The sequence below is a fragment of the Nipponia nippon genome, unplaced genomic scaffold, assembly GCF_047370975.1.
Source record: "Nipponia nippon isolate SJK-2023a ecotype South Korea unplaced genomic scaffold, ASM4737097v1 scaffold_8, whole genome shotgun sequence".
NCBI classification, from domain to species: domain Eukaryota; kingdom Metazoa; phylum Chordata; class Aves; order Pelecaniformes; family Threskiornithidae; genus Nipponia; species Nipponia nippon.
This window is the reverse complement of record NW_028262402.1, coordinates 50,267,111-50,282,437: the sequence shown is the minus strand read 5'-3', so window position 1 is coordinate 50,282,437 and position 15,327 is coordinate 50,267,111. Positions and strand designations below refer to the sequence as shown.

At 45.3% G+C, this 15,327-nt stretch overlaps 1 protein-coding gene across 3 annotated transcripts in view; it reads right to left on the bottom strand.

Annotated features, from left to right (window-relative positions):
* The window catches only part of IQGAP2 (IQ motif containing GTPase activating protein 2), a 130,667-nt gene extending 118,093 nt beyond the window's left edge, over positions 1–12,574 (bottom strand). For all 3 annotated transcript variants that reach the window (XM_087741874.1, XM_087741871.1, XM_087741872.1), the window contains exon 1: positions 12,485–12,574. In XM_087741874.1, the coding sequence (XP_087598000.1) occupies positions 12,485–12,530 (46 nt within the window). In that variant the 5' untranslated portion in view covers positions 12,531–12,574. The remainder of the gene's footprint in view (positions 1–12,484) is intronic.
* Between the last annotated feature and the right edge of the window lie 2,753 nt (positions 12,575–15,327).

The window sequence follows — 15,327 nt, the reverse complement described above, 5'->3', positions numbered from 1 at the left end:
AGCAGAGTAGAAGAACAGGAAAGAGGGGCTGGAGACCATTAGGAGGAAGGGCAGGGTGCAGACTGAACTCACCACGGTGGCAGCAGGAAACACAAATTCAGGTTTGTCCGCCCCTCATCTGTTCACACATGTTGACCCACGGCTCTATCGCACTCCTGCTGCTGCCAGTTTAGACGCTCTGTTGTGTAAACAGCACCTAAGATCACCCTAATTAAGTTTTTTGAGACATCTTGGCCAACACACAGGACTACAATAAAGTACAAGGCTTACTGTGGCAAAGGGGGACCCTAGAGACTTGAAGAAGCTAAGCGTGTCTGACAAGAACCACTGATGCTTCACCAAAAGGCAAACTGGTTGAAGTCCACAAGGAAGAGCATAACACTAAGGTTTTCAATCCCTGTCATTATTCTTTGGTAGAAATTCAAAAGACTGATGGCCATTTAAATAGTAACCAATTAAGAAAACACCCTGCAAGTGCTGCACAGGATTTTTGGCTAAATCAGAATTTTGTCTGATTCTTTTTCGATCTTGAAAGTGTCAAGCAGTTCATCTGTGTTACAGCCTGAGATGAGAACAGCGATTTATAGATACACTTGTAGTACCGCCTACTACCTGAAGGCTACTCTTGGCTGTGAGAAAGGAGGAAGACAAGAACAACACGGATAGGGGGAGTGAGAGAGGGGAAGGGAAAAGGCCCTCACACCTCCTGAAAAAATTCCAGCATAATATTCTCTCTGGGAGAGAACAGTTGCCAAATGGATTCAATATTCAGATCATTGGGAGGCTGACATCAAAAAGCTTCCTACCAGCAAACTCACAGTACAGTAACCAGCTGGAAGAAATGTGGTAAGGTGTAGCTTAAAGAACAGAAAAGGAGGGTGACAAGCAGGAACACTGGAGGGAGAGACAAAGAGAACCTGAGGAGAAAACTGTGTCTGAGTGTCACTGAGTAACTCAGACAAGAGCTACATGAGTCTCAGGGTCTGAACCATAAGACTCAGGAGGACTCAGATACCTGTCTAGGAAAAGCCATAAGCAAGAGCATCACTTAAGCACTGAGTAAATTTGAAAACACCATGAGAAAGACTGCAGTGTAGAAACCCTCAACCCTGACATCTGGTCTTAAATCTTCCTTCGACAATTCACCATCCCCTGCTCCTTCCCCAGCCAGCCTGTTGCAGAGTCCTTCTTCTACCAAGGTCCAAACAAATAATCTGCTTCACTCTCTCCATACTCTGAAAGGAGCTCCAGAAAACACCTGAAACGTTGCAGCACATTTTTCCTTCAAGATACAAACACAAGCACATGAGTAAAAAAGGTAAGTATGCATGCCATGAATTTTGCAGCCTTAAACATGGAGAACACATTTCCCTCTGACTGCCTTGCTTTTCATTCCTAAATAATTATTACAGTCACAATATCTTTGAAGTTTGTAATTAAAATTCTTTGATTTACAGGCACAATGGCTTATTTTAATCTTAGTGGGGAGAAAAAAACTTAAGCATTATCCCTAATACATCTGAAAACTTAGTTTGCACCTACAGACCCGTAGAATAAGATTGATCAGTTTTAATACAAAAGATGGCTTAAAATTCACAAGAACATAAAGAAATGCTATATGATATAGAACATCAACATATAGGTACGGTAAGTTTAGGTGATAAGCAGGACCCCTGGGCACCCAGAGGCAGAGACTGAACAGAGCCATGGTGGTTCCTGCCCTCCCTTCAACATTCCTGGCTCCCCTGGGAAAGCAGCTGAGCTGCTTGTGAAACAACTTCCAAAACTGCTGTGCACTCAGCAGCTGTTTCTGCAGCTGAGGTGGCCCAGCACAAGCAGGAACCACAAAAAAAAAAAAAAAAAAAAAAAAAAAGATGGAGGTGCAGCATCAGGCTCACAAGTTAGGATCTCACCCTAGAGCCTCTTGGCCTTGCCAACTTTGCTGGTCCACACAGGTACAGAAAGGCACACGGGATGGAGATGCATCTTCTTTGCTCCTGCTTCATGGGTCAGATGATACGTTCTTGAAGGAAGAAGGCAAACTCAGTGTATCCATGCAGGTAAGCAGTTCAGAGGTGGTCCCATGTCAGCAATGACCTCGGTTATCCCCTGAAGCCTGCTTGGCTGCCTCCACTCCACAGCAGGCAGGCAAGTGCTTGCAGAGTTATTGGAGCTGGCACTGCTGGCTCCAGGGTAACCTCCTCCCAGTGTTCCCTGCTAGGTCACTTTGGGAGCACACTGCACAGGCAGGTAGACATTGCTTGCGGGACAATTGCCCACACTGCTTCTGGACAACTCTGGCCCTTGTTTCTCATTTACATACATACCTAGTAATAGGAATTATTTTTTCCTTCATCATCAGGAGTTAGAACCACAGGAGAGAACAAAAGTACAAAACATTTAAGTCTCTAACCACAGACCTTTGAGCAAGGTTTGAAAAGAGCAGACAAAACACCACCCTTTCACTCAGTGCATCCAGTACCTAAACATCAAGAGTCCAAGCTGCTCCAAGTGACAATGACACATCTACCATTGTGCATATCATGGCAAAATCATCAGATACGGAGTGAGCCAGATGTTCCTCGTAACTTATCAATAAACTGAGTACTTCCATTTCCAGAACAAGTCACTGACAGCTGCACTCATAAGATAAGTTTTCACCCAGATCATATACTCACAAGTTTCTAACTATAACTCTATTAGTTCTACTAAGTTCATATTTCCTCTAACCTAGCACAAAACTTTGTCAGTCTCATCCTGAATAACTTAGTTTTCCAGGTTACTTGCTTGAGTCTACTCCATAGCCCACTCCGAAAAGTAAGGTTTGGATTAATGCAGCAAGTACTGACCACAGGACAGCCACTTTGCTGCCTTGAATCCATTTCCACTAATGAAAGCACCACAGCGACAACACTAAATATCAAACAGGAATAAAATATCAGGAGCATATCAGAAGCATTGTGTGAAGCCTTGTGTAAACACCTCAAAACAAGCATTCTGTTTGAAATAGCAATACCAAGACTACTAAAATAAAGGAAGCATGACTAGCTTTCAACCATTTTTATGGCAACCATAGTAGAAGCAACATGCATAAATTTAACATCAAATTAAGCTACGTGTTTGCAAGTTTTGAAGTCTCTGCCCAACAAGGAAATTCAGATCCTCAAGGGCTGAGCACTGACTTTTATCATCTTTTCAATAGCTGCAGTCTGTTTCCTTTGTTGAGGCTCTACTTCAAAAATCAAGATTTTGCTGGGACTTGTAATGGTTCTTCCTTCCAGCTTTGCCCTGGTTACCAGCTCATGCCCTATGGTCAGCCTCCTTATAACAAGGTATTTACAGCTGCTACAGGGAGCAGAGCAGCCTGAAAAAATAGCTACTCCATCAGCAGTATCTTGCCCAGGCAAATCTCTGCCATTCCTGTTCTATATGGGAACTATTTCTGTAGAGACCCAGTGTCACAACAAGCCTTGTTCATCAGCAGTATTTCTGTATTTCCTAGCCTGCACACTAAAGGCTGTCAAGAGCGAGCGCAAGGAGAATACTTCTACCTAATTGGTAACAGTTTTCATGCAACTGGTCCACTTCCAAGAAAGTCTATATTTTATAACTTGAGGAAATTAAATTGAAATAACCTGATCAGATGTAAATTTGCATCTCAAATGTGCCCAAGAAGCTAGTGCAGACCAATTCTGCTGCTGCTATAAAAGCCCAGAAGTCTTGACTGCTCATTTCTTCATCCTTTTGGGGAGTCCAGATAGGATAGCATTTGCAGTCTGGACAGAAGCAGCCTATCAGTCAGCACCCTCCCACTGTAGTCTTAGGAAAAAGGATACAAATGAATGTTACAGAAATTTGCCTCTATTTTTATCAGAAGCCTTTGTAAACATTTATGGAGCTACTTAATTTTGTTTAATTGTGGAAAAAAAAAAAAAGGGGAAACTTCTGTGTGTTATTGCCATGGTTCAGTGTTATAGGAAACAGCAGCCCTTGTTTTGCCCGTTACTACCCACAATACTAAGAAATTTGATTCATTTTGTTCTAAAATAACTCACATCAGTGAAATCTTCAGCAAAACCATGTGGTCTTACTTCTCGTGATCTGTATGAAGATAGAAATTAGAGCACAAGCAAGGAGCTTGCTTTACATGTGATAAAATCCGCATGTTTTCTGGAGCATTCTAACCCATTTGTTAAACATCATTACCATACTCAGAGGTGATGTAAATTCAAAGCAGCAGGCAGTTGTGTCCAATCCTTGCAGGTAAGCTGTCTACCCACCTTCAGTAGTCAGCTGCCATGCACCTTCAAATGCCAAACCAAGGCTGGTTCATCTCCCAGCCACCACTAAATCACAGTGAAGATATCTGTGCTCTGCTGTGGTCTGAAAAGCAGTATTCAAAACAATTCCTGAGCTCAGATGTAGTGAAATCACGTTTACTGTGTGCCTGGTTTTGTAAAAACAGCTGACCATTTTTCCTTGGTAAAAGCTCTGTCCCAAATTCATCTAAACATAATCCTTGCTCTCCCCAGGACTCCTTCATGTTCCTTTTCAGTTACACCACCACATATCAATGCTGATATTTCAATGCATTATTTTTTCTGCAATACTGTATTGAGAACATATGGAATTTAAGACTGTTTACCACTGAACAGAGGCCAGACAGCTATTGATTGAGTAAATCAGTTGGGCTTGAAAAACTAAAAATCCCAGAAATAAGCAGCATATACTGCAAGTCACATCTCGTCCCTAGTTTTGAGGCCCTGCAAGTCAAGAATAATTTTACCAGCAGAAAAGGTTTGGAAAAGCATCTTTAATCTTACTTTATGTACAAAAAACATTTGTTTTTCTTTCTTGTTCAAGTAGTCTAGTATTTAAGCAGTTTCTTACTATGTTCTTACCACTGTGGCATTGCCTGGGGAACACTTTAGTGCCTTTACTGATGCTTACAGCTTTATGAAACTACAGTGCTAGAGACAAAATTCCCCCAAAAACATTTCTGTAACTCAAAACTCCCTAGGTGGCAGGAGAGCTAAGAACAGTACCAGCCCTGGCAGGCAGCAGGGCACTGGGGTGGCAGTGGCACCGCAGCAGAGGCAGCTGGGGAGGACACCACGGTGACACATGCTGCTCCTTCCCAGGTGCCCCAGTCCACGCTCGTGTGCTGCCTGCACATTTTGCTGTCCCACCACACACATGCTTTCCAGATCTGTATGTGCAGCAGAAACACAACTGAAATCAACTCGACCTGCTATCCCCCACCCGTGCTCATCCCTGCTCCAGCTACTACATTGTGTTGGCAGACCTGCCTGTGGGTTCATGCTGTGAGCCAGACCAGGGATCTAATCCAGCCAAAAATAATCCCATGGAAGGAGCAGAGGTTGCTTCTTCCACCAGCAGGGCTGACTGAAAGCACATGCAAAACCACAGCTTCAGGGTGTGGTTCCAGAACAATTTAAACACATTTAAATTCTGGCTGCCACAGTTGCACCTGGACAGAAAGTCATCCTCCCTGCCTCAGGCCGGCAGGCACAGCTGTGAGATCTGCAGCCAGCCCCTGCAGAGGCCTGAAGTGACTGCAAATCCAGCAATGCAAATCAGCTCTGCAAGGAGAGATTAGCTTCCTGGCAGATAAGGTTTCTGTACCATTGTATGAGCGTTGGCAAGAGGTGAAGACCACAGCAGCCTGACAGAGCAGCTGAAGTCACTTCGGCAAGTTCAGGCTGCTGAAATCTCAACAGTTGCAAGTCCGCAGCAAGGCTGGAGCTGGCATCGCAATGTAATTAACACCAGTTGAAAACAGCAGCTTCTCTTATGAAAAAGGATGACCCTAGATACAGAACTATGTTTTTGGCAAAGCAAACCTGTGTCCTTGTTTAGTTTTCAAGTTTTTTACCTTGTTTCTAGTCACTTCAACCAGACTATTAGACACAGATGTCCCCTGTACTTATCTACAATTCCCCAAAACACCTTTGAGACACCCCTTTAAAAGCACAAGTAAAACATTGACTGGCCTGTAGTTTGACCTTATAGCCCTGTGAAAACTTGGTTGCCTTAATGAAGCATATTTCTGTTCATATTTGGGCATTTCCCGTTCTAACTGCCCCTGAATTAGTCTGTGCTGTTCTCCTAGAAGCTGTGAGGCTCCAATCCTGCAAATACAACCAATGTACTAAGCAGCTTTACAAATCAAACACAAATGCAGAAGGATACACTTAATTTTCAGGAGGAACAGACAGTAGAGGATGGATAGCATGCGTGGTAAGAATTGGTTTAAATACCTTGCTAGATGCCACGAGAGCTTTTACTGTACTTTGAAAGAAGTAGGTCAGAGTCCACAGGGGAGGACAGAGGACTGGCAGAGACCACATTCTTCATCACCCACTTTAGCTCATGCCACGGACTGCTTAGCCTGATACACCCAAGCCAAGAGAAGCACCTGGGATGAAGACAGCAGTTTCTGCCAGCTTTGGAGCCTGGCTGGCAGGCAGGGCAGGCACCATACCTTGAGGCAGCAGGTCCTTAGGAGCTGGCAGTGGTTTGCCAGCAGTTGTGAGTCAGAGCTGTAAGGTACTCCTTGAATCTGACTCCTGAAGAATTTATACCCGGCCAACCTCTTAACTTGGGCAATAAGTGATAACAAAGAACTGACATAATTCCTCCAGGTAAGTGTTTCTTGCTACTGCATACTCATTTGAACAAAACAGTAATTCAACTTTGAAATGGCCACCAGCACAGGTTCTTAATGGTTGTTTATCTGCTTACACATTTCAAAAGATGTTTAGGAGCTGTGCACAGTTCGCAGTTCGTATGAACATCCCTGATTCAGTATCTCCCTTGATGGGTAGCAGGGAAATTGATCTCCAAACCAAAGCATCCCTTTTCTCCACTCCAAAGACCTCCATGTGAGGACCTTGGCCCCATCCCCTCCCTCTCCTGCCACATGGCCCACTCCAACACCCTACCAAGGCCCTTGGCCACCACACAACACCCTGCAGGCACTGCTTGCCCCACCAGCCCATCAACACCATGGACACAGGTACCCTTGGCATGTGCCATAGCAGCTGGCAAAACACAACTGGAGCAGTGCCAGGGGCAAGGTGTTGGTCACCAGCACAAACCTGCCCCTGTGCCAGGTGCTCAGCAGGCCCCTTCTACCCCCAGCTGTGAAGATAAGGCAGTATGTGCCCTGCAGACAACCCTCTTCAAAGCCCAGCTGGCACCAGGCTGAAGAGGACATCATTGTTTTCTGAAGGTGAATGCAAGCAGTGAGGTGCAGGAAGTGCTGACCCATGAACGAGCTGTGCAGGGCCCAGCTCATGTCCCGGCCCATCTCATCAAGGATTGGCAAACCAGGTGCCCACAGGAGGCACTCCTCCCCACTTGCCTCCTCTCCCTGGGGTGTGGGCACCCAGCCCCTCTCCTCCCTGATCCTGCTCTCCAGGACTGGGTCAGCATCGCTTCTCCCCTGTCCAGCACCTGCACTTTCATTCCACAACATGCAGCAGTTCAAGGATACCTGATCCAAAAAACCACCGAAACAGCCTGAACAAGTGAAGCAAACACAGCAGGTTAATGATTTCCTGCAAGCAGCAGAGCACAGGAGAGCACACTTGCTTATCATCCCACTGAAATATGACCCACCAGTCCTGCCTGTCACTGCCAGGCACTTTTTTTTTTTTCCACCTTACATGTAAGATTATTGCTAGTAAATCATAATCAGCTTGAATCAGCAACAGCATCAAGCAAATCTTGAGCCAGAACAGCTACGTAACTGAAACACCACTTAACAGTAGAGATGAGCTGCAAATCTGCATACTTCCTATTCCCTGCCTCGAGTGTTGGACACTCACATGTGCTATAAATCCCGCTTCCAGCACAACATTAGTATTTCCTGTTTCAACAACGTTCAAGTAGCTTTAAGCATGCTGTAACATAGCTCTATCCTTTCTTTACCAAGAGACTTCAGGGGAGATGATCCTGCTTTGTACAAAAAGCACACAGAGAACCACTCCTACCAAATGAATTATGTGCACTTGGTTAAACAAAGCAGTTAAACTTTTCAAGTTCTCATTCAGCAGTTTAATTATTAGCAACCTACAAAACGGTGGAAGAGATAAACAGTGTATTTGGTTGCCAAATTACACCCGTCAATAAAAAAGAAAAGTGTTCTCATAAGCCACAAGTAATATAAAAAAGTATACACCCAAAAGAATATATATGCATAGGATACAGTTAAGCTTTTTCTTTTTTAGCTTTAAAAAGCCCATCTGTTTTCACTTAAAAAAATCCTGCGGAACTTTTACCAAAAGATTTTTTTCTCCTCTTCAATTGAAAAAAAAGCCATTTGTTTCCCTGTGCTTAATAGACGTGCAGACAAATTTATAGTTTCTGAAGTTAAATGCTTTTCAAAAAGCCATGGGTTTGCAAGCTTTCACATCCTGCCAAAATAAGAAGCTAGGTGCAGTTTCATAGAGAGGTGTAGGCTGTGTTTCACTTTAGGTTTGCCATGTCTGTCTCCCTGGGCAGGGCAGCTCCCCCTCACAAAGCTTCATGCTGCTCATTTGTCTCATTGTCTAACTCCTAGTAGCAAACAGAAACAGTCCTGGGAGCAAGGACCAGAAGCACAAGCAATGCCCTCATCACTGGATACCAAAGTCAAGTTTCCCCCCAGATTTACGCATCTATGCCCAGTGAAGCTGGCTTTCCAGCTTCAGCAGGAAAGGTGAAGACTTCTTTAGCTGCTTGTCTCCAAGGGATGTGTTTGATGATGCTGAAGCACCTCATTTCTCTCCCACTCTGTATACAGGAAGCCGGGGTGTACATTAATTCAGCTACTCTGAGCATGCAAATGCCTGAAATCCTTTGCAAATCCAGACACTCATGGCCTCACTCACTGTAGCTTTATTACATTCCCAGAAGTGTGGTGAAGCCATTCAGACATTTCTTACAAAGCTTAAGTATTCTTTTCTGCACACAGGTTTCAGGGAGACTTAGCTATAAAGGACCTGAGAGTGTTAGGAGAAAGATGTTCTCAAAGATACACCACTGCCTGATTCACTGTCTTCCTATGTTCAAAACTTCACATTTAATCTGTGAGGCACATCCAAGATTCACAGTTTTTCCTCTCTGTAATCTTCAAGAGCACCAAGTATGTGTGTCATAAAAATGGCTCATACCTGAAGCTGTAATACAAGTCCCAATTCTCTGCAATTCTGTGAACTTCTGCATCTGATTGTGCTGGGATTGAGAAATAAACCAGGCAACAGCTGTAGCCAAACTGGAAACCAGCTACGTAAATTCAGTTGCAGTGTGCCTGTTAACGTGGTTTCTGCTGTATAAGCTGCTTCCCTGTACTCATATGATCTCACTTGAGTTGGTGCTGATCATGAATATCTGAAAGATTCAATGGAGCATCAACAGACATCTCTTCCACATGTTTAAGCTATTGACAGCATGCAGACTTGGAGGCACCTTTCAATAAGCGGTCCAGGAAGACACAAGACTTTGGCCCTAACAGGCAAAGAGAAGGCTCAAAGACTTCGCCCTGAGCTCCTGTTTCTCCCATGAACCACGTTCAACCTGAACTAGCACCCACCCAGAAAGACATCCTCTTGTTTGGTTTCATTCAGCTATTTCCTGACTTTAAAGATGAAAACGATCAGCTCTGAGAATTTTTTCTAGATGCATATCTCTGAGTTAATGCATCAGCAAAACTTGTAATGCAAAACTAGTTTTTAAGTTAGGGATATATCTTCCCAGTTACTCTGTGTTACAAGGCCTTGTGTCCAGGGCCACTTTTTTTCTCCCATTGTATCCATCAGGCTACAAAACGTAGCCAAGATTTGTATGTGTCTTCCTCTCTAGTTCTCAAAACGAAATGCTACTGATAACCACACACAGGTGCATATATTTCCTAGCAGATAATTATCATAATAAAATGCTAACCTTCTTCAGACAAACACACAAACTCTGCCAGAAGCCTGAAGCCAAAGTCAAAAGTCCAAGTTAAGTTAAATGTTTAAAACAGTACTAGGTCGCTAAAGCAAGGAGTCTTAGCAATTTGATAGCCTAACTTGGACAACTTATTAACTCTTCTAGGAAATCCAGTATAGATGTGGTGTTCAATATAGGGAACTGTTTGCCGGTGATCCAAAGTGCAGTTTTAGTTATACAGAGAACGTACAACTTATGATGGCCTTCATAAGAGCTCAGATAATGCTGATATAAGTTTTCTAGTTAGGGAGCCTTTTCTCTTTTTTTGCTTTTTAAGATGCTGCTTCTCTCCTCTTCACAAAATGGCAGGCAAATACAGTGTAGATAAAGCATATTTGGTTTTCTAGATACAGGCTAAAAAACCCAAACATGCTCCCATACTTGTGATATCACTACAGACAAGGCTATGGTTTGTTCTTTGGTGTATGGAGTTCTCTATGGAGTTCTTTGGTGTATTTTTTTAAAAATATAGGCATCAGCCTGGTGTATTTGAGGAGCCATTGCCCAGTGCCTTGAAAGTAATGTTATCTTAAAGGTTTCTGCAGCAAAAAAAACATCCTAAAAGAAAAGAGGATGCAGTGAGGTACACCAGCCGTAACCTCTCACTCAGGGAAGGACGGAATAGCCACTGGAGCCTGAGCAAGCAGGCAGCATTGATCAGAGGGGAGATGGCAACAGAAAAGCCAAGAAGGATGCTCTCATCAGCTCCTGTCCCTGGGACAGAAGACCAAAGACCAGGAGAGTCGCTACAACTCAAGAAATCAACTTCTCCCTGGTCACTGCAGCCAAAACCTCTGAACTATCATAGCAAAGCATAAATACTGAGGACAGACCATATCTTCAAAACTATATTGAGCATCCTTAATGTGGTAATACTTTCCCCACAATAAGCAAGGTCTGAGATTCTTAAAATACTCTGGGCAGCTCTGGCAATAAGGTAAATCATCCTCAGTACCCAGGCAGGAACCAAGGCATAAAGGATGAGCTCTTCGCTTTAAGTCAAAGCCTCATCTTTGATCTTAGACTTTATGCCAGACTAGCAAGTGTTACATGTCCAGACTCAAATATCCTGATACCAGCCAGACCAGATGTGCACAGGAAAGCCCCTGGTGCTGGGGGCCTCATGAGCACACCATGTACATTTGAGGAGTTTCTGCATGTGAAGCAAGTGGACAAAGTTCCAACCTGGGACTGGAGCAGCATACGGCACATGGCCCGGACACTGCCCCACCACATGGGCAGTGGCACAGCAAGCTGAGATGACTGGGAGATTGGCTCCACAAATAAAATATTAACTGTTGCTAACATGCTAGTGTGGGCCTGCACCTCTAGTAACCACTCAAAAAATGTTATCCATACTGACAACTGTGAACATGTCTTCAAAATTCCCTCATCCACCTACAAATGAAAAATGAAACCTACAGGCAGGGTCCACAGACAGCCTCAACTGGCAGGCATCAATAGAGGAAAACGCTCAGGAGGGCACAGCATCCTCCAAGCTGAAGGTCTCACTGCCAAGCACCACCTTTTCTGTCTGTCCTGGGTGGAAGTGAATTGACCCCTAACATTGTCAAGCTTTTTGTGCTTCTTTCAAAAAAGAGGTTTCAGAACCTGTTTTAAACAAAGCTGCTACGCTAAGACCTGGGAGGCTGCTCATCAGACCACAGGATACCAGGGTTGTTGTGTGCTTTGCAAATAATTTGCATGTTCGCATTTTGCTACGTCTGAAATATCAGAGGCATTTCTTATGGGGAGGGCAAAGCCAAGGGCTTGCGCTGCGCTGCTCTGGTCTGCCCACAGGAACCGGGAGAAAGCACAGCCCGGTGCAGGATCCCAGCACGGCACAGCAATGCCGAGAGAGCCCTGCAGCAGGAGGAGGGAAGGTGCTTCTGGGCTTTTCTTAAATACAGATTGGGAAGCAAGTACACCTCTTCTGAAAAGAGATGCCCGATACCTGCACTGCTTCTCACCTCACCCACAGTTATTATTTAAAGTTACAAAGTTCTAAGCAAAGTTGTAAAATTAGAAAGCAAAGTTTTAATTTTATAATCCGAAATTACGAACTGATAATCCAAAGGTTACAAAGTTACAACCGAAGCTATAGTCACAATCTTAAATTATAAAGTTACAACCCAAAGCGATACCTTGTTATAAAGTTACAACCCAAAGCAACTTGTTATAAAGTTAAAACCCAAAGCTCGAGCTCTAACCTAGGACTCCCGAGTTGCAATGCAGAATTACAGCTAGAATCCGTGCGGAAAGTTTCAGAACAAAACCCAGCCGCATGAAAACCTGTTCAACGCCCCGCCGGAGCTCCCTGCGAGCTAACCTGAAACAAGCCGCAGCGCTGCGCACTGCAACAGAGTCTGCTGGGCGGGTTTTATTTTCCCTCAAATCCCTCTTTTAATATTAAACCGAGAAACCCGGCAAGGGAGGGGGACCAAAAATAATAAAAACGGGCCTGGGGCTCCCCCCCGACCCCACTCACAGCCGTAGCGGGGCCGCTGCAGGGGCGCCAGCTCCTCATGGTGCATCCTGCCGCCGCCGGGAGGGACGGGGCCGGCTGCCGCCCGCCCTTCTTATGCGCGGCCCGGGCCCCGCTGATTTGCTGCCGCCCGCGGCCGCGACCGCCCCGCGCGGGGACGAGGCCACCCGGGGCGGCTCCGCGCAGGGCTGGGGGGCGCCGCCGCCGACCCGGAGAGCCGCCTGTGCGGCGGGCGAGGCGCGGCCGGGAGAAACAAAACCAAAAAGAAAAAAAAAAAAAAAGGAAAGGGAGAAAAACAAAGGAAAAAGGAAGAAAGAAAGAAAGAAAAGGCAAAAAAGCGGAAAAAAAAAAAAAAAAGAGCAAAAAAGAACAAAACGCCCTGAAACCAAAAAGCAAATAAAAAGGCAACCCCCTACACCCCCTCGAAAAAAAGAAAAAAAAAAAAACAGAAAACAACAGCCTCACAGTGGGAAGGGCAAAAGCACCTCCCCTCTGGTGTTTTGGCAGTGCAAGGTTGTGAAGAGAAGTGAAAAACCAAGCCCAGGACTCCCACCTGCAATTTTGCTCTTTTGAAAAACTCCCACCCTCCACAAGCAGCTTTTTTGCCAGGCCGGGAAGCCACCGCTGCAATCCGCAGGCCACCTTTGGAGTGAGGTGCGCCTGCACAGGCCTGTCCCATGTTGGTGCCCCTTTCCAAGTGGTTTTGCAAGGGACCGGGGCATGTGCCTGCATTCCTGGCTTCCCTGCAGGGTGTCCCTGGTATCCTCAGAGAGGGCTTGAATTCTGACAGCAGAACAACAAATCTATGGGCCAAAGGTTCATGTTTTGCAGCCACAGGCTCCCAGGCGACATCTGAAAGGCACCTGGAGATGGGCAGGGGCAAGGATTTCTCTAATGGAGGCGTATTATAGGGCAGCACCGTATCTTCCTGGCAGTCTCTAAGCCCCTGACACGAAGTTTGCTGGAAGACAGAGAGTAATACAGGGTCTGTGCACAACCACAATCTGCCTCACAGAACCCGTGGGACACAACACACCTGAGCATGTTTGTGGTTTAATGCATAGCCAGGTGCCAGCTGACTCTTGATGGGTGTTTGTAGATTGTCTGGAAGATCTCAGTCATTTCTGTTTCAAAATAAAACAGTGTTGGATCTATAGAGTCTCCTCTGTGGTTTTCCATAGGTTTGAGGATGTCTGTAGCTTGTTTGCCTTCATTTTGCTCATTCCCTGTCTCTGACTGTGCTGGGTATGGCTTACAGGTTGAAATCATGCTGCAGGGGAAAAGGCACTCCTGACAGTAATTAAAACATGGATTATTCAGGAGGAAAGGACTGAAAGGGTACAGGAGAAAAATGATGCCCAACAGGACACACCATTACTTTTGTTGAGGTCATTTTGATTTTCTCTGCTCCCTTTTCCTCCATCCCTAGAGCTCGGGGATGCTGACTTACTGTAAAGGTGTGTGACGCAGGCACTGGTAGAGCCACAGTCTGCACTTGGCTTTCTGAGTGCTTTCTTGAATTTTAAACAACCACCCATTTACTTGCTTCTCCTCTTATAAAAGAAAGAAAGTGGGTGACCAAACCCAGCATGGACATGAAGAAATTGGCTTCCACAGTTCACAGTGCATTTGAGTTGACTGAAAACATTACATTTGCTTTAAATGACCATTTTTACTGCCTTTTATGCGGTTATACTCAGCCTGAGTCAATAAAATGTTGAAGAACACCTTCTCCCTCCATTTCTTTTATTCTTTAGTAAAAATCAGACACTTCAAAGTTTTCTTTAAGATATTTTTTCTGACTAAAATCCAGTGGCCTTGTCCCCCTGAAAAGCTTATTTTTGACAGAGCTGCATCACATTTTAAAGGACAACACTTCTCTCTTGAAAAGCGCTCAGCCTGGTCTGCAGGGTGTGTAGTCCTGGTATGAGATGGTGGCAGGGGGGTCTATCTCCTGGAGGAACTGTCTGGCAAAGCTCCAGAGGGTCTCTGTGAGATGATGCCAGTCTCTGGTGTGTTTTCTTACTCCCTCACTTGCTGTGGTTGGAAAGATGAGGGTGTGTGCAGTTGTGGCGTCACGTGCACATACGTTGACACCGCTGCTGAGAAAATCTTTGCCCTTGTCTCTCAGCCTCAGTATCTGCAACATGGCCTCTCCCTCCTCTGCCCCATGGGTCCTCTTGCCCTGGGCTGGCACCAGCATTTTTGTCACCACATGGGGACTCAGCTAATTGATTCAGGTGAAAAACTAACTTTTTTCTTTCCGTAGGGTTATTTCTTAGGCCAGCAGTTCCTCCATCACTTTCACCCAGCTGCCTCTCAAATGCGAGTGCCAGCACAGAGCAGGGGGCAGCCTAGGGGAGAAATGAAAGGTCATGGTAGGGAGAAGTGAGAGTGGTTTTTTGGCAGAGGTAACCTCTGTAATGCTCACAGAACAACAGGCACAACAGAAACCGAATGCTCTCAGTGGGAGATGAGACAGGGAAAAGAATATTGGAGTAACAAGCAGCAACCACACGGGCCTGCTCATGACCTTTTGCATTAGATTTGTTAATCCTTGGTTTTCCAGCTTGAAAGGCAAGCTCCATCAGCTGTTCATGGCATGAAGATTTAGACACCTCCGGCAGGAATCAGGCAGAGGGGTGGCAGCCTGCCCCTGCAAGATGCCAAGGGCTGTATGTCAGGTGGGGGAACATCCCCTCTGCACCTTCCTCCTCTCCTTCCTCCTTCTTCCACCACAGCTGCACCCAGTGCCCACTTAGCTGGCAGGAAAGTTTTCCTACAAGAAAGGCAGCACACCATGCATTCTCCCACCGTCTTATGGAAACCTGATTGCGGTAAATGAT